The following is a 20178-nucleotide window of genomic DNA, read 5'->3' as shown; positions in this document are numbered from 1 at the left end:
CCTCCGCAAGCGCACGTGAGCTCCGCTTTACAGAAACTCGCTGATCTGATCACAGAGACAGAACAACAACACCCGGACTCTGTTTTAATCATTCTCGGGGACTTTAATAAAGCCAATCTCTCCCGTGAACTGCCAAAATGCAGACAGCACATCACATGTCCCACCAGAGACAGTAATATATTGGATCACTGTTACACCACAATAAAGAATGCATATCACTCTGTTCCACGAGCAGTTTTGGGGCTCTCTGATCACTGCTTGGTTCATCTTATACCGACCTACAGGCAGAAACTGAAATCAGCTAAACCTGTATTAAGGACTGTAAAAAGATGGACTAATGAAGCAGAGTAGGATTTACGCGCTTGTTTTGACCTCACTGATTGGAGCGTTTTTGAATCTGCTGCCACCGATCTGGACGAGCTCACAGAGACTGTAGCATCTTATATCAGTTTCTGTGAAGACATGTGCATTCCTACCAGGACTCACTTAACTTACAACAATGACAAACCATGGTTCACTGCAAAACTCAGACAGCTCAGACAGCTCCGTCAGGATAATGTTTTGTATAAACAGGCTAAATACACACTGGAAAAGGAGATCAGAGTGGCAAAGAGGAATTATTCTGAAAAAATAAGGATTAAATTATCTTCCAGTGACTCCGCATCAGTGTGGAAAAGTCTAAAATAAATCACCAATTACAAGACACCATCCCCCAGCACTGCGGAGAATCAACAACTGGCAGACGATCTGAACGAGTTCTACTGCAGGTTTGAAAAAACACCCCACACCCGCCCTGAACACCTCTCCACACAACCATTCACACCTCCAGCAACCCCCCTCTGTTCGTGAGGGTGGGTAATTTATGGCCTAATTTTCATTTTTAGGTGAACTAACCCTTTAAGAGATACTGGACTCTGGCATTTGATATTAAGAGCATCTTCAAGAGGTTGACAACTTACATGACTTTGTTCGGACTTTGTAGGTATATTGTGTCCTACCTACACTGAAGTATACAAATTCTTAGTTCACTGACACTGTAGTGTCATTGCAAATGCTAAGTAGAACATCAGTAGTTATGCCAAGGAGAAATTTTGCTTGACTGGCTGACCCCCGACCAGGAACTTGGGGCAACAAGGGACGGAATGGCCTGAGGCTACTAGTCCCAGAAGCTATTAAGATCCGCTACAGAGAACTGGGTCATGCAAAGTTGCTACAAAGCTGGTATAAATGCAAATATACAGGGGGTTTGAAATGTCTGAGACCACACTGAAAATCTGGGATTCCATTTAAATAAGGGAAATCAACAAACATATTTAAGATTTTGAACATTTAGAAATTGGAACATTCTCAAAGCACTCTGAGTAACATCAGTTTTAGTTCATGCTATCTTTAGTTTTTCTAATTCTTTTTAACTCAAATTTCTTAAAATTTTTTATTAAAAATGCAAAAAAGAAGCCTTTTCACCAGTGGTTTCAGACGTTTGCACCTCACTGTACTGCATTTTATCCAGAATTTCAAAGTTCTTGCAATTCCCAAAGCAGATTTTTCATTCTCTTTATACTTTAATAGAGACTCTTACATCTACGTGATGCCCTACTTTCATACCAGAAACACAATAGACTGGTTAGACTCTCAAACGCTTTATCCTCTGAATTGAAATGGACTTCCTGTGATCGATGGAGTTACAGCAGGGAAAACCACTCATGGTAATGCCATCCACTCATGGTAATGGAGGAAACCCAACACTCTTGAATCAGTGGGTGGGATGCCATGTTCATGTCAAAGTAATATTCATCCAGACTAGACCCTATCTAAAGATGTAATGCAGATGAAGGAGAAAATGGGAGAATCTTTCGAGCATTTCCTATAATATTTCATACAGAGATGATTTCTGTGAGGTCTATGAAATTATAACATAGAATATATAGTATATAAAAAAACATTCTGATCAATCGTTCACAACACCACTGCCCTTTTTTTAAGAAAGTCCCTTGTGCTTTTTAAAGATGAGTGTGTAATTTTGGTATCACTACACTATAAAAAAAAATTCTTCTTTTTTTCTAAGCTGTAAAATGTACTCTAATAGTTTGTTTTATTTACAAGAAAATACTATCAGTCTTCCTACTTCAAAATGTCATGTTCAGTTCAATGTTTTACTTATAAATTATTTAAATAAATAAATGCTTTTTAATTACACAATGTAACAAAAATTGTTATTTTCATGTAGCATCGATATTTTGGTAAATATTTAGGTCAGGTCAATTACAATTTTTTATTTTTTTTGCATTTGCAAGAATGGTCAAGGTCAAGGTCAGTTTATTTATATAGCACATTTAAAAACAGCTAGTGTATGCCAAAGTGCTGTACATATACAGTGGGTACGGAAAGTATTCAGACCCCCTTACATTTTTCACTCTTTGTTATATTGCAGCCATTTGCTAAAATCATTTAAGTTATTTTTTTTTCCTCATTAATGTACACACAGCACCCCATATTGACAGAAAAGAAAAATGCATTAACCAAAATAAAAAAAATGGCTCTTTGGTCAAAAAAGGTTCCCGACCCCTGGATGGGTCATAGAAAACAAAAATCATCCAGCGTACATTTTTTAGGTTTTGGATGACGCACTTTTGGTGACTGTTTTTGTTAAACTGTTGTTGTTAGCTCAGTATTATACATGTTCCATTTCATTTTTATACGTGATTAATAACACACACACATACATGATGAAAGGTTTTGATCTACTTAAAATGTTGACTAGTGTAGTTATCATGGCCAGAATTTGTTCCCATGTTATAGTGGGCACAAATTAGTAAAACTTGTGTTCCATAATTTTTTGCAAAATTGTGGCTATGTTGTACTAATTTGTTCCTTAGTTTTGGTAAATAGCGGCAACGTCGTACTAATTTCTTCCCTTGTTTTAGTAAATCGTAGCCATGTTGTATTAATTTGTTCCCCCATTTATGTAAATCATGGCCATGCTGTATTAATTCATTCCTTCGTTATAGTACATTGTAGCCATGTTGTTCTAATTTGTTCCCTCATTTTCGTAACCCGCAGCCACGTTGTTTGAATTGTTCCCTAGTTGTTCTAAATCATGGCAACGTTGTACTAATGTGTTCACTAGATTTAGTAAATAGCGTCCACTTTGTACTAATTTATTACTTAACTGAAGCAAATAGTGGCTACACTACTGGACAACCCAAATCCAAGAACACCTAGAGCGCCGCTCTTGTCTGCTGGTACCAGACTCGGCCTCTCACATCCCAACTTTCCACTTGGCTTCTTCTCCTTTGGACATATATGTCAGACAAGAGTACTGTTCACTCTTCGCCAGCAAAACTGCCACCCTGAGCTACGCTAGAGACAATATAACACCAACCTACCGAGCCAACGGTGAGGAACAAACGATAATGTCGATTGTTTCAGACAAGGTGCTGCTGCAGATTAGGTTGTAGACTGAGTAATAGTTTGTGGATATGGATGGAAGACGGGTGGGATGGATAGACGCAGTGGTTGCGGAGGGAAAAGCGGGAGACTGTTATTTAGCAAGTGACCTGAAACTGCCATATCTATTATTCCAATTCACTGGAATACTAACGGTAGGCTTCTCAGACTGTGACTCCTAGAAGAAAATTTTTGTTTTAAGTATACTATAGTTCTTCCACAGGTCACGCAACACTGTTTTTTGTTCAAAACATTTCCAAGCCTATTTTCAACAGGGAACGGTGAGTTTTAAACATGTACTGGCAAAAAGGAAGTAGTTTTTCCCTTTGCAAATGTTCTTTGTTTGGGCACAATACCATCTGGTGTAGAAAAATACTAGTACTCTTCCAACGTAGGCAACATTTTAGGCATCACATGAACACTCCCGACGTAAAGTTTCTTCCAAAAGGTACATCATTTTGGCCAAATTCTGAGGTAATGTACTCTAAGAAAATATGGCTCAGTGTACTGTGTAATGCACAATAATTTGCTGTATTGATTTTATCCATATTTTCAATTACAACTTGTATTTTCTTTTAGGGTTGAAATAAATGTCAGTAAACCTAATGGAAAAAAGGTACAGGTAATTTTCTGCCAGGATATGATCCGTTTTTCTGTGTAGCATGTATGCATTGAGGGCAAAGCAATCCCATAATGCATTGCGACATGACAAAAATGAGTCTAAGATGGTGGATAATGATCAGTTATAAATTGAGGTATGGCTGCTATTTAAAACAGTGGTATTCATTTGTTACTTTTTCAAAATCATTGATATATTATTAATAACAACAGCCACTTGTATTTTTCTCTTATTATTTTCATCAACAATATGGTTTAGTAATTAAAATAATTTAATTATTGTCCGTGCAAAGGCTATTCCGTTTTATTGATCTGTGGCACATTCATTTCGATTCTTTACACATGTAATGATGTCCAGTGACTTGTTTACATTATTTATGCATTATTTTATTTATTTGTAAGACTTTTTTATGACTAAATTTGGTAATGGGAAAGTAAAAATATTTTTAAAACGTACACCGTTCAAACTAGGCTGCTTATGTTGAAGTGTTTGGGATGTAGCTTTAAATGAGGAGACCTTTTTTGTAATCAGGCTCTCAAAAAGTATATAACAATTTGGATATAGATTTATCGGCCAACATATCGGTTATCGGCTTTCAAAAATAAAGAATAATCGGTTATCGGTATCGGTCAACATTTTCATATCGGTGCATCCCTAATTATTTTATTACACATATTTACACTATATGATAATTATGGAATATAAAGTATTTATATTGTATGCATATGCTTATCAGAGCATTACATCATTAGCTTAGCAACAAGCTAACACCAAATTCTACTAAAATCAAATGCAAACCAAGTCAGCTTCATGTGACAAACACTATTTGTAATTTTGAAGGGCACAAAGAGTTGATTTCTATATAGTGTGAACACGAACTGACAACTTATAAGAATTAATTTCAGTTAGGTTGTGCCTATGTTTTCTGCTTCACTTTGTAAAATATCAAGAAAACATTTGTCTAGCAATTCTCCAATTAATCTAATGTGGCACCTTTTATGGCATAACATTAAGAGTGACAAACAAATGAGGAGTTATTTGATCCCACTCATATTTTCCTTCACTGTCTTTTTAGCTCTGAAATCAATTTTTTTCCCTAGCTGTCAGTCAGGTATATAAGACAAGACAGAGTTCACACATATTGCCACAGCCTCATGCCAGCAGTTGGTAGCTCTGCACAAAAAAAAAGAAAAAAAGCTTTCAGATTTCTGCTAAACTCTGTATTTTCATTATCGAGAGTTCAATTTTATTCAGGTCATACAAATTAGTATGGCAACACTTTATTTTGATAGTCCACTTTAGAAATTTTGCTGACCATAAGTAACTTTGCAACTACATGTTAACTAGCAGTCATATGAGTATTGGTAGACTTTCTGCTCAATATCTGCTATGACTTTATTTTGATGGTCCCCAACACACGTTCTACTGTCTATAAGTAACTGTGCAAGTACTTGTCAACTTGTTCTACTAAACCAAACTCTATAACAAACTACACAAAGCCTAATCCTAACCTAACAGTATACTAATACTCTAATGAGAGTTAGTTTACATGTAGTTGCAAAGTTACCTATAGTTAGTAGAATGTCTAAATTGGACTATCGGAAATTGTATCCATCACTACAAAATATATGTCAAAACTTCCAACAAACTTTTCTATATAATAGATTCCATTATACAGTATGAAATACTGAACCTACATCATTATCTTGAAGAGTTAATAAGATCAATGAGAAGATTTTAAAATAAATCTCAGTACTTCTGGAACAGTAGACCCAAGAGCACTCTGAAAAATCCAATAATACAAAAGGAAATATGTTACACTCTGTTAGAATTAAAGAATGTAAATCAAATTATCCCCTTTAAGCCCAGTTAAACATCCTGCTTTGAATGGTGCTAGCTGAAAACTTTTCACCATATTTCCTGTGGGGCTGTAAAGCTGAATTAGTCCTTAGCTCAAGTCTGTTGTTAACCTTAAAGATTTGACTGAGGTTGAATATAAATTGCCACAAAGTGCTTCTCAAACCATAAGCTGATTATTCAGTAAAGCAAAATGCTTGCTTCATTCTATTTTCCTTCAAAGGAAATGACGTATCTGGTATTTTATTGACAGTAGATGCAAAAATAAATCCATAATCACAGCCTCCTTCCAGTTCTAGACATGGTATAAGATGGCGAGCTGTCCTATTTACAATGTTTCAAAGATAAGATAAGATTCTTTAAGATAATGTTAGGAGAAGTGAGGCGCCATCAAGTCATATAACATCAGTCTCACTGTGCAAATCCAGTCAAACTGAAGCCTCAATGACGACAACTGATGAATTTGTCAGACGATGCAAATAAACAAGATACCATTTTAGTCTAATTTATAATGCCAACACTGAGACATTTAACTGTCACAGAAGACATACAGCATGTTTTATGCAAGTTCAAATCCCGGACGAGCCCCCAAACAATCTGCATTTTATTCTACTTTAAGTTGAGACAATTTTGTGGTTTGATTAAAAAAACATATATCAAGGGGAATGGTTTGTATGCATATTAAATTAATTAATTTAAACATTTAGTGTGTAAATAAAGATGTTATTTATGAGAGTACGCCCTCAGTATGGTTTCAATAGTGAAGGTAAACAAATAATTAAATCTTCATGAGGTGAGAGATGCTGTCCGTGAACCGTCTGAATGAAATATCTCATTGTCAAAACCTTGGCTCGACGCTTCTTCTCCTGTGAGAAAGTTGAGATGTTTTAGCTATTCTGCACATAGCTGTCTTTGTGACGGGTAATCCATTTGTTTATAATTGTCTTTTTGGTTTTGACAGGGCTAAATTAATTACCGTTTGATCTGAATGTGGGACATAATTAGAACCCTCTTAAAGCTGCAGCCAACCCTCACAACCCTTCTGCCAAAACGGATCATCCTGCACCGTAATTAAACTTCAGTTCATCTGTCAGAGAGTCAAGGTTTCCTTTACTAGAAGAAAAGAAGCAGCAGGTACGGTGTTATGTTTACAGTAAAGTGGTTTAACTCATCACAAAGGTTTAGAAATGCTCCAGTGGTCAACATTAAATGCACATTTCTGAGAGAAAAATGATAGTGAATTAACGTAAATCAAATCATAGGATTGCACTACACTGTGAAAGCCAACCAAGCGGTTACATCTAAACAAAATGGGTATGATAGAGATATTTTCTCATCGTTTCTGGTCAGTAGACATTGGCAGCAAACAGCTTATGGGAAACCATGCAAGACGTTTCTTCCAAGCCTGCCTTGAAGTGAATCTTTGCCGCTGCACAGACGGGTAACTCTCAAAGACACCTACTTCCACTAGCTGCCAAGGTTGTGTGCAAGTCAAATGAAACTTGCTGATCCAAGAAAGTCCCTCAAGTGATCGGCTGAGTGATCAGCTTGGATTCACTCGAGTTCCTCATGTTCTTCTTCTGTAATTAGTACCATCATCTAAATAATCCTTTTGAATGGGATAAATAAATTTCATACGCTCTTAAAAATAAAGGATTTTTGTAGCAATGTCATATAAGAACCATTTTTGGTTCCTCGAACCCTCTAGTGAACTGATCATAAAATAAAAAATTTTCATAGCTTGAGGAACCTTTTTCTCTTATAAAGAACCTTTTGTGGAATGGAATGGTTGTGTGGATGTTAAAGGTTCTTCATGGATCCATGGATGGCAAAAAAATAACTTTTATTTTTAAGACTGCAGAATGTTGAAATCATAAAAGTGTACAGCACAGTAACAGCCAAACACTATCTCTGTCCGCTTTGCACCTATGCTTGTCTTGAAACCTTTATCTCGGAATTGTTTTTGCTACATGTTTTAATCCAAACTGAATTTACAAGAGAAAAGACATGGTTAGTTGATGTTTTGGAGGTCTCTACTACACCAAATCCCCCATGCGCTCTATGAAATAAGGTTGTGAGACCTGCCATTCTTGTTTGCTAGAACATGAAGGCCCTGTTGGGGCTGCACAACTATCTACTAATAAAAAGACTGACTAAACCAATTGCTCACCCAATTCAAACCTGCATGGCTTCAGCAGATTACAACATAAGATCCTCTGTTCCATAAAAAGCATATTGTAACCAGGACACATATAGCACCAGAAGAGTAGTCTGTAAGACTTGTACGTAATTAATGGAATACAGCACACAATAGCTTTGTGTGCTATAAAACAGATTTATTGACAAATTTCCTTTCAGCTGTATCTCTTTGTGGAACAAAAAAGGGCCCAAACAAAATCATCTAAACCAAATGGATAAAATGAAACAAAAACAACTCAGACAAAACAAAACAAATTTATTTGAATAAGGATAAAAAAATAGCCAAAACAAGCTGATTAAAAAAATGGATAAAACAAAAACAGGGCAAAACAAATTAATAAAACAAAACATAAACAGGCCAATACAAAATAAGTCAAAACAATACAAAACAAAATAAGACATAACAAATAGATAAAATAAAACAAAAATAGGCCAAATCAATACAAAACAAAATAAGCCATAACAAATTGATAAAATAAAACAAAGAGGCCAAAACAATACAAAACAAAATAAGCCATAACAAATGGATAAAATAAAACAGAGGCCAAAACAATACAAAACAAAATAAGCCATAACAAATTGATAAAATAAAACAAAGAGGCCAAAACAATACAAAACAAAATAAGCCATAACAAATGGATAAAATAAAACAGAGGCCAAAACAATACAAAACAAAATAAGCCATAACAAATTGATAAAATAAAACAAAGAGGCCAAAACAATACAAAACAAAATAAGCCATAACAAATGGATAAAATAAAACAGAGGCCAAAACAATACAAAACAAAATAAGCCATAACAAAACAAAGGATAAAACAAAACAAAAAAACCTAAACAAATCAGCTTTCTAGGTAAATTAATTTAAAAACTGGACAAATTAGCTACGGGTATGTGGACTACACAACTTCACTGGCGTTAATAAATAATTATATTTTTCTTTAGGACATCACAGGGACTACAGTGACTGTTGCTTGAACACTTGAACATATTCAAGGTTAGTTGTGACACATTGTGTCAAATGTTTTTAAGTATACTGTGTAATCTTTAGCCCTACTTAACTTTAATTGAACATTGGACAGTACATTTTCAAACACAGTTGTAAACAAAGTCTATAAATGAAAAGTAGAATTTTTTCCAACAATAATGCAAGTCTGAAAATCCACTCACACTAGTGAAAGCACTACATCCTCACTTCACACATACTAAAAGATTTCAATGTCACATTCAGAGCGCAAACCCCCTACATTAATGTCACACTTGAAAATCGACAGTGACCTCACAGTGAAGAAAAGAACAATTTATTACCAACAGCAAACCTGCCTGTGACAATCTGAAGAGATCTCCACTAAATAACCATAATTCGAGTACTTTTGGTTAGCATTCTATAGTCTTCTGATGTGAGAGCGATAGATCATTCCAACAAATTATTCCTTCTCATGTTGAGGTAAAGGCAATACAAATTAATCAGTCGCACTTGATGTGATAAATGTCAACGAAGTCTGCAGGGAGCTGAAGTCTCTATTGACTGGAGAGAAGAAATTATTTCATTAATTACTAGTATGTATATCATTGACGCTTTCTAAATGAAAAAAAAGATCCGTGCTCATAATAATTTATGGCAGCTCGCCCAGCGGGACTCTCTCATTTAACGAGCTCCGAGATGAGCCAATGGCAGACGTGCTTTATGACATCAACCGAGGATTTTTCCAGGCTTCATGCTGAGCAACTTCACAGACAGGCATTGAACAGGAGATAAGAGACAGCACTGGGAGTAACTTAAAGCTCATCCTCAACTGGAAATATAGCAAACTAATGTGATTATGACGTTTGGAATTAAGATTAGCGGAATGGCTGATGAGATGCCACATTTAAATACACCTGCCTCGTAGGACGTGTTGACGAAATGAATGGCGTCATGATTTTCCAACATGAATGGAATCGGTACATGTTTGTATATGAGGATACCTCCTGGTTTCAGACCTGCTTCCAAGGCACCATGTCATATCTAATGATCCCAAATAAATTCAAATCAGCTTTAGAGGAAAACAAGGAAATATTTAGGTGACTATAATACTTATTTCTCAGTAGAAAGTGAATCATAAAGATTTATAAAAATTAAAATTAGAAAACTGATTTACTCCTTTGTTTTTATTTAATAATTTAATCATTTTTAATAATTTATAGAATAGAGAGAGGGAGAGAGAAAAACACTAGCCTAAAAACTTGATTTGTTTAGATTTTATTATTTTTGAATTATTTATTTATTGAATCCATTTGTTTGTTTTCAAATTTTTGTCGTTTTTTTTTGTTTGTTTTATAAATTTTTTGTCCTGTTTTTATTTGTTTGTTTTGTTTCATTCTTTGTTTTGTTTGTTTTATTGTTTGTATCATGCGCTGTTTTATTATTTGTTATGGCTTATTTTATTTTTTGGCAGTTTTATTTTTAGCTTGTTTATTATATCTTTTTTTTTCTATATATTTAAATATTATATAATATATATATATATATATATTAATACTCCATGTTTTTGTGATTATATGTATGATCAAATCCATTATTCTTGTGTTTCCAAAATGAGCCCAACTGAGAATAAAAGATTATTTGGAAACACATTTCCAGGTTACGCCTTCTAACTTCAGCCAATATAATACTAACTATCAGTATAATTTATCAAACTCATTTTCCTGAATTATTAAATGACCCTTTTGAAAGTAAATTCTCCAATAGACCAAATGTAATGTTACATAACAAAAAGTTGCAATTTGGCAAAGCTGCAGTCAGGTTTCTGGCAGTCTCAGGGGTACAAACGCAGCCAATATTGATAAATAGACTGGGATTTCTGACGCTGAAAAGAAGCCAACTGCGAAGGGAGGAGTAGCCAATCGGAAGCCAAATGATGGAGACGGCTGATAAAAAGAGGAGAGCAAAGAGGTTATCAGAGCAGAATGACCTCCAGGTGGGACGAATCTTCCATCAGCGCGCACCGCCATGCCAGGCCCTGCCTCCTCTGGCACTGTTGTCCCAACAAGATTGGTGGGTGGCCTAAACTCCCAAATAATGTTTTTATAGAGTGTTTTGGTATCTGTTGATGATCTAAAGCAATAAAAGCTCTTTTTGTGGAAAAATATCGAGCTTTTTGTTACTGTGGAAATACCTTGATGGTATCAAATGATACTATTTGACTACCATATTGATCATGTACAAGATATTTACATTGCCACCAAGTTGTTATGGATGGTGTTACCCACCGTCAACCACTAATAATAACAGTGATGCTAGGAAGAACATAGTATTTAATGCCTGCTTCTCACCGACTAGATAAAAAAATCTGTGCTGAAGAATTCCTGGGTTTGTAGGTTATGGCTTCTGTGAGAAATGAGTCCCACAGCTCTGATATTTTTAGACTTCTGTCACTGTGGCTGTTGTCACTTTCATGTTGGTGGCCTATGAGTGAGTGATAGCAAACATATACTGTATTTACTAGAGCTCAAGGCAGCAAACCTTCTGGGCCAGAGAACCAGCAACACATCAGAAATCAATAGTCACTTACAGACTATGGAGAATCATTATGACAAGAAGCATCCCACTTTAATGGCAAAACACTGATGTTGCTGTATTTGTTCGATAAAAATAACAATGTTTATGGTTTCAGATATGCCTGTAATATTCACATCAACATGAAAAACATTCGCAACCTATTTTACTTTTGTAATGTGAGGCATTTACGATTTTGTTCTTCTTTAACATAATGTGTACAGAAATTAAGGAAGCTGTTACCGCTTAAGAATAAAATAAATAATAATTGTGACTTCACGCAATTGCTTTTTTTCATAATTGCAATGTTGTGTAATTGCAATGTCATGTAATTGCAATTACGTGTTTAGTCTATAGGAATGCATAGGTGTGCAGATGCATGGTGTTTCTTTATAAAGTGATGTCGCCAACTACTGGCCTGGCATAAGTAATACAGCATTTGTAGCCGTTTACGTGAATCTGTGTGAACGGGGATCATTTTGACAACGTTGTCATCTGTACGCAAATAACAATTTCTGTTTTTAGTACATAGTTGTCGTGTAAACGTACCCTCAGTTTAAATCTTAAATTGCAACTTTGTAGATGACTATTGCAATTGCAACTTTTTCCAATAACTGTGATATTTCTTATTTCAACTGTCACAATATGACTTTATACAGTATATAACAATGTGAGTCTCTCACGATTTTCACTTTGCATCTTACAATGTAAGTTTAAATCTCAAAATGTGACTTTTCAGACTTTATATCTAGCCATTGCAACTTTTTATTACATTTAATACATTGCAATATTGTGACATTACATCTCACAATGTAACTTTATATCTAACAATGACAATTTCTCGCAATTGCAGTTTTGTTTCTTGCCTTTATTTCTCACAATTTAACTTTATTATCCTGTAATATTGTAATTTCAGTAAAAGATGCTTTACATTAGGGCTGTCAAAAATTTGAATTTCGAATATTCGTCGAATTTCAAATAAAAAATCCACATTCGAATGCAAAAACGTTGCATTCAAATTATAGGTGTGCATCAGACAGCCTTATCAGTGGTGCATGAGATGCGATGACAATGTAAGTGTCATTGCATTATAATGTTTTTGTTGGCCTATCCAGTTGAAGCCACTAGATGCGGCGCTGCTGCATTGTTCATTAAAAATATTGCGGAAAAAGAGAACATCAATGCGGAGAATATCTTGTTTACGTTACGTAACCTTGTCTGTGTACTTTTACACAGAATGCATATTTCGCACATTTTCTAGAGGGACATCTATCACCATTGCACTCGCATCTCGCACAAAAGAGCCGTGTGTTTAGAAAGCCATGTAAAATTAATGTAGGTTTAACTTTAAAAAAAACATATATTGAGACTTTATGGCGGGTTTTTTCCCCATCCCACTGCATCTCATATTTTTAAATGAAAAATGTACTCTGTGTGATTGGCTTTCCGCCTTTTGTTTTAATCTATGCATACATGCATGATGCTGTTTTGTTTATAGTTGTTTAAGCAACTTAATTAATTATATATGGTTTATATACATTGTTTTAAACATTATGCATTTTTTTCACAGATGTCATCTTACTGAATAAACGTGTATTAGTAATATTTTGCTCGATGCGCCCTCTTGTGGCCTCAGAAGAGAAGCCAAATGTTTTTCTTCACCCTAACTGAAATTATGCAATTTAAATTCGAATATAATTCGAGTTTTGATAATATTTAAGTACAAAATTCGAATTTAGTTTTTCAGCCATTTTGACAGCCCTACTTTACATTAAGCAATTTACAACTGTATCTCACAATGTAACTTCATACCTAACAATGTGAATTTATCTCGCTATAGCAGTTTTGTTTCTTGTAAATTCAACATTATATCTCACAATTTCATTTTAAATCTTGGGAATTTTTATCTCGGAAGATGCTTCACATTCTATGTTCGAAGATGCCATTACACAATTTACAACTCAATCTCACAATGTGTCTTTATCAATTTCAACTGTATTTTTGTTTCTTAGAAATATGACTTCATATTTCAAAACTCAACTTTATATCTCACAATTAAAGTTTAAATCTCACAGTGGAACTTTTAATCTCATAATTCGATGCAAAGACATCCAGTTCGAAGATGCTATTATGCAATTTTGGACTTTGTATCTCACAATGTAACTATACTTCACAATGAGTTTTGTTTCTTATAAATACAACTTTTTATCTCGCAGTTCAACTTTACATTTCACAATGTGAGTTTAAATCTCAAAATAAAACCTTTGATCTCATAATTTGATGGAAGATGTCTCACATTTGAAGTTTGAAGATGCCATTATACAATTTTTGACTTTATACAGTATCTCAAACTTTTAACATATCTCACAATTTGAATTTAAATGTCAGAGAGGATTTTTTTATCTCAAAATTTGATGCTAAGATGCTACGTTCAAAGTTAAAAGATCCCATTGCCCAATTTTTGACTTTATATCTCACAATAACACAAACAATGTGACTTTATCTCACAACTGCAGTTTTGTAAATCTGACTTTTTATCACATAATTCAACTTTATATCTTACAATGAGTGAAAATGTTTATCTTATAATTTGACATAAGATGCTTCATATTCAAAGTTTGAAGATGTCATTATGCAGTTATATTATCTCACAATTACTAATAAAAAAAAAAGTTTACTCTGAGGTGTGCCAGGCTTTCACACAATAAGACCAGTAATGTTTATTATGAAAATTAAATAGCGTCGATATTAATTTTATGTTGACTCCAAACCCAGACACCTTTGACTTGAGGTACAATTGCAAGCCATGCCCTGCTTTGTACTTCCCCCCACTTTCCCGCTAAAAAACAAACAGTAAAATGCTAAAGTAATGACATATAACGAGCTCCGCTACAACCGAATGAAATTTGGGGCCTGTGGTGTCACAAGCGTTTTGAGTCAAAATGTGTTGAGGTGGAGAATGTAAAAAATGCTTGTACGCCTCATGAATTGTGTCAGAGAGCACTGCCCTCCTCACATCAACTCTCATCACCACAGCTCTCATCACGTTCAGAAAGAGCTTGTGGCCGTCGGGGATGCTTTGTGAAATCCCAGCCCTGGAGCATATAAAAACAGTCAGAGATTCAGAGCAAGTGTGAGGCCATAGGGAAATAAGCAAACAGTTTTCTGAAAGGATGCAGGTGGCTAGCGGGCCACAACATTGCCTTTAAATATGTTTCTTAATGCTCACGACCGAGGGTCTGTGACACAGGCTGGCTGGCATTACATCCCATGTGTATGGGTGTATTTTCAAAAATATTTTCTAAATAGTCCACGTAGGGCAAAAAGTCAAGCTCTTAGAAGAGATCTGCGAGGTCTGCTGAAACCGCTCTAGCCATTAGCTGTGTGGTAAAAAGCTGGAGAAAAGTGACATAAATATTGCAGTTTCACATGCTTGTGCTTGCAGCTCATGTCTCTTACTGTAAAATTATTAATTCAACAACACATGATCAACTATTTAATCTATGTCTACATATTGTAGTGCACAGAGCAGTTTGTTTTGTTAAAACTGAATATGGTTGTGAATATTTAATGTAAAATCACAATAAAGTTCTCAACAGATGTTTGACAATGTCGCAATTTTCCATTTCATTAAACAGTTTAGGCCTTTAAATACTGTAAAGATCATGCAAAAGAGATTAAAATATATATATTGGTCGTGAATAGATAATGTTAAGACATCTGACACCAATGTACAATTTGAGCAGTAATTAATTTTGGAAAATTTTGGCAGAATTTGTAATGCAAATGTTGTTTACTAAAGAATGACAAAAAAAAAATTATAGTTATAATAACACATGTGGTTGCTACAATGGAATTCAGCTGGAAAAGGCACTTGATTCTTGTATTAATGTTTAAAAAATTGTATTTGACACTGTAAAAAGATTTTTCAAAGTTGTAAATAAAAGATTGCCAAAGAAAATACTATTTCAGTCTTTCCACTTCAATATATCATGATTAATTCAACGTTTTTCTTGCCATTTCATTGTAATTAATAAAAAAATACTGACTATTTCCGAGTGAAAGCTGTTTTTACACCTTTTTTATGTAGTAGTGTGACTACAATTCTGTATGGTTTAATTTTTAGTTAATTCTTGAATTACATTAGGTTAATTAAGTGATATGCCATTTTCATGTTTTAATTGCAAATATTTTAAGGGTTTATTGGCTTTTGTCATGACAGGATGTAAAATCTTTAGTGTTGACCCATTTACTTCTATTGTAAGTGCCTTACAGTAACCAAGATTATCAAAATTATCTTCTGTGGTAATTGATGATATGCCACAAATAGACCATGTACTGAACCTGGAACATTTCTTTAAGTTTCACCAAACAAATTTGAGATCAGAGATCTTAAACTACCTGCTCGCTTGTATGTAAAACCAAATTAAAACCTTGGTAAACAGAGCAAAAAAATCCGGAGAAGAATGAGGTTGGAATCATCCTAGTAGACCGGTGGGATGTCATTAGCCTTGTTTATCTCTGATGCAGACCATAGATAAGGCTGAATAATCCTCTCACATCATTACAGGCAACTGTATAGACTGTTACTATTTTAATTGCTGTATCAGTAAATCGCACACTTCAGAACCAAGGGGTGGGATACAATTATATTTTCATATGCCATATTTAGATGCATTTACGTTTTTGGTTACTGCAACTATTTACACCCTACAAGGATTGATTCTGATTAATTATACTGGGGTTTGTGCATACTCTCATGCGTGGCTTATTGTACATTCCAAATCATTTGTTTTCAGATCTTTTACACATTCTCTCAGCTCACTTTGCATCTGCCAAAACACATGCTTTGGAGATAAACTAACTGTAATTTCCCAACGTTGTGGGAACAGAGAGAACAAAATTAACTATTTATTGCAATGCAGACATGAACTAACTAGGTGGATAACCCAATGCAGAGCCTAGCAGCTTCTGCCTCTAGAAAGCTAAATCTTAATTCACAAATTAATTTGAACGATCAAGCCTATCCACTTGATTGTAACGTTTTAACATCAAGCCTGTTTAGAACAACAGCAGGAGGGAAGAACAGAGAGAAATAGAGAGAAAAATGATAACATTGTACTTTTTTGCCGTTTTATTTTATTTTATTATTTTTTTATTGTTGTTGTTGTTGTATGGAATTAATGAAAAAAAGTGTAATATTATTATGATGCAAAGAATATATATATATATATATATATATATACATATATATAATTTACTTACATGTACTATCATTTAATATTATAGAATAGAATAGAATAGAATAGATGCATCAAGCAATCATATCAATGAAGAACTTTGAAATTGAAAATAGATAGAGAGACAAAGAAATTAACCCTGTTGAAAAGCCACTCTGCAGGTGTGAGGAGTCGATGCTTGATCGATTCATTGATTATGACTAACGACCTGTTTAGGTTACACTAATCGCAAAAAAACATAACATGCTTTTCAATACATAAACAACCGTTATTATGCGGTGCTCTTTTATGTGGCGTTTCAAGGCATTATGCGTTCTCATAAATCAGCTGCCATGTAATCATACGGGGTGAAACGACATGAAACCTTGACGCAGGGACTCATTCCAGCACATGTGATGGGCTACCGTTGGACACTTGGGCTCAGACTCACCTGGAACAGTCGCAGTATATTTGCAACCATGATGGACACTGAACTCGCCGAAGCCCCTATGACACCGATCACCTTTTCGGGTTTGACGAACACCGGGGGCTCTCCGTTCGTACACCTCACATCCGAGGTGTCTTTCTGTATGAGAGCCTGCACAAAAGTAAGCGACTGCTCCAACGCGTACGTGTCTCGCGAACATGTGTCTAAAACCCGAGCGCCTAAAGTGATGTTGGGCAAAAGCTCGTCGTCACTGTTGATTTGGTCCAGTGCATAAAGCATCGCCTCCAGCCGGTGTATCCCGTTCTCCTTCTTGATATCTCCACACGGTTCCCCGGAGACCCCGCGGGCATGGACCGGGAAAAGGCCACCCAGGGTCAAATCCCCCTCAATTCTGATGGAATGAGGAGCGTAGATTTCCTGCGAAAGTGTCACATCCACAAGCGCTTGAATTATCCAAAATACCCGCCATGGAAAGCAAGCCATGTCTCCTTATCGTTGGGAAACAGAAAAAGACACTTTTCACAGTATTTATAGGTGAACAAAAACAGATTCGATCTCAATAACGGCCATAGACCCTTCCAAAGTAAGGTTGATGTGGGAACACGTTGAGGTTTTCTCCAAAAACACCGCGCAATAACGATGCGTTATTCATTGGGAAAGTGCGCATCGTATGGCGCCGCTTGTTGCTTAGATATTCTGCATTATTTCTTTACATAAAGAAAAAAAAACAGAAGAACCAAGTAAAATGCGTACAGTAGCTTTCTATGATTTGTCCTTAAATCAAACACACACAAAACGCATTAAAGTGCAGCGATATTCGACTAAAACACGTCCGATCCACGCTGATGTCATAACGCCACTGCAAAACCATCGCGACTGAGTTTTAACGGATTTTATGTTTAAAAAATGTAAGGCGGCAAAAAAGTTTTCGTTCAGAATGAGGCGTCGCGTGTAACAGTCAGAGAAAATGTTGCAGAGAATCGATGTCAGGTGAGATATCCGTAACATCCTCCCATTTTTTCCCTCGAAGCAGGTGCTGCTTATTACATTTGAGAGAAAGCAAGCAAGCTTAGGCGGTGATACGTCTTTTGGTCTTGCGAAAATCCTCACAAGAGACAAGAAGACAGCCCGCGTGTCTCCTCCTCTCTTTCTCTCTCTCTTTCTCTCTCCACCCAGAATCAAATATGGATTTGTCAAATGACTCGACGCACGATCGATGTCGTATTACTCATCCTGGTCAGCCCTCAAAGAAAATACGCTCCTGCATGTGAGGCGAATCATAACGCGATATAGTCATTAAACTCAACGATTAATTGAGGGAGCCATCGCAATGGAGATCTCACTAAGTTTCTCGGTTCCAAAGCTCAGTTGCAATGTGGGTTTAAGGTTAAGATTTTCACCACAACATTCTCTGTAATAGAGAAAGCAAGGCTTCTCAAGCATTTAACCATATCTGGATCAACTCCTCATTCATAAACTTGTGTTCCGACAAAAACCGTATTCCGCACAACGTTATTTCACTGATGTGGGTTAATATGGACTATACTCCAGTTCTAGAGACTCGCATTGTTTTTTCTGTTGAATGCAGCGACTGGGACTGACAGAGGAAATGAATTCTGTCAACATCAATTCACGATTTTACCGCCCCACTAGTGATGCTCTCTCTCTCTCTCTAGCACACACTTTTTCTATTCTGTTATGATGGGTGTTAGATTATATTACACTCTCTGCCAAACATTTCTGTGAGTTTGCCTCTCTGTGCTCCCTCCTCCCTTCAGGTTTCTTTCTTCCCGTCTTTTGTCTTTTCTCCTATTTCTACACACATGCGCACACAGGTATATTTCCAGATGAGGACGGGGGCTATAGGCCCGAAGGTTATTGAGTTTGGACTGACCGAACTGTATAGTTCAGTTGAGAAAAGGTATCCTTGGCCAAGTGTACGCCTAATATGTCCAGAACTTCCTGGCCAGACTTCCATTTTATATAACGAATATTTCTTGGCTTGTGTACCACATATCTCATTGGATGAATCACTGCACCACCCCTTACGATGGTGACTATATAATCTGTTGAAGTAATAATACACTTTAAAGAAGTTTGTGAAGAGACAATTGGCTTCATGTTCATAATTCTTTCCATGGTCCCATGCAAGGACTGAGAATAGTCAGACGGCATCGAGTGAATTTCTACAGACAGTTATCATATCTCTGCCATATTGTGGGTTATCCTCGTACTGTGTAAGATATATGGGAAGAACAGTATCGGGTCGCGACCAACTGTTAATCTGCAGGTTATCCTCACGATTTATATGTGGGAAGGAGAATAGATGTTTTGCAAAAGATGCCCTTTTCATTACTCATTCGTAAAAAGCGAATGGACGCTTCGTATGAAAAGCTATCTTTGTTACTTGTTCTCATATTGACATATTCTCAGTCCTTCCAAGATTGAATGATTTTTAAATTACTTGAGAGTTGGTATTGTGAAGTCCTTGCAAGGCACTAAAACAAATAAATGACTAAATCACAATTCTTCTAATTGTCTATGTTCCTTGATCTGGACAGGATGGGTGAAACAGCAGAGTAGTATGTTTCAGCAAATTGTTTAGTACACATTCAACTAATGGCTATTTGCCATTCTAAGTTCACTTGGATTTAGTGAAGTTTTTAAATGAATCTACTCTTGCTTTGTTCTGTCTCTGCTGTGTTAGATCAAGTGCACTGCTATTTTTAAAAGCATTGTCAATCACCAAACAAACCAAAATTATGACACAATACTGTTGATTAGATTGATGACATTGTAACGAGCAGAGATGTACAACTGTATTTAGATGATTTGGCTAAAAAGATTTTTATAA

At 35.7% G+C, this 20178-nt stretch overlaps 1 protein-coding gene across 1 annotated transcript in view; it reads right to left on the bottom strand.

Moving 5' to 3' along the window:
* LOC107592838 (metabotropic glutamate receptor 7-like) overlaps window positions 1–18416 on the bottom strand; it is a 128790-nt gene extending 110374 nt beyond the window's left edge. The window contains exon 1 of the mRNA XM_016282407.1: window positions 17328–18416. Within this exon, the coding sequence (XP_016137893.1) occupies window positions 17328–17807 (480 nt within the window). The 5' untranslated portion in view covers window positions 17808–18416. The remainder of the gene's footprint in view (window positions 1–17327) is intronic.
* Between the last annotated feature and the right edge of the window lie 1762 nt (window positions 18417–20178).

The sequence above is a fragment of the Sinocyclocheilus grahami genome, unplaced genomic scaffold, assembly GCF_001515645.1.
Source record: "Sinocyclocheilus grahami isolate Dianchi unplaced genomic scaffold, SAMN03320097.WGS_v1.1 scaffold159.1, whole genome shotgun sequence".
Taxonomy (NCBI): domain Eukaryota; kingdom Metazoa; phylum Chordata; class Actinopteri; order Cypriniformes; family Cyprinidae; genus Sinocyclocheilus; species Sinocyclocheilus grahami.
Note: the sequence above shows the minus strand (reverse complement) of the source record. Positions and strands in the feature narration are given on the sequence as shown.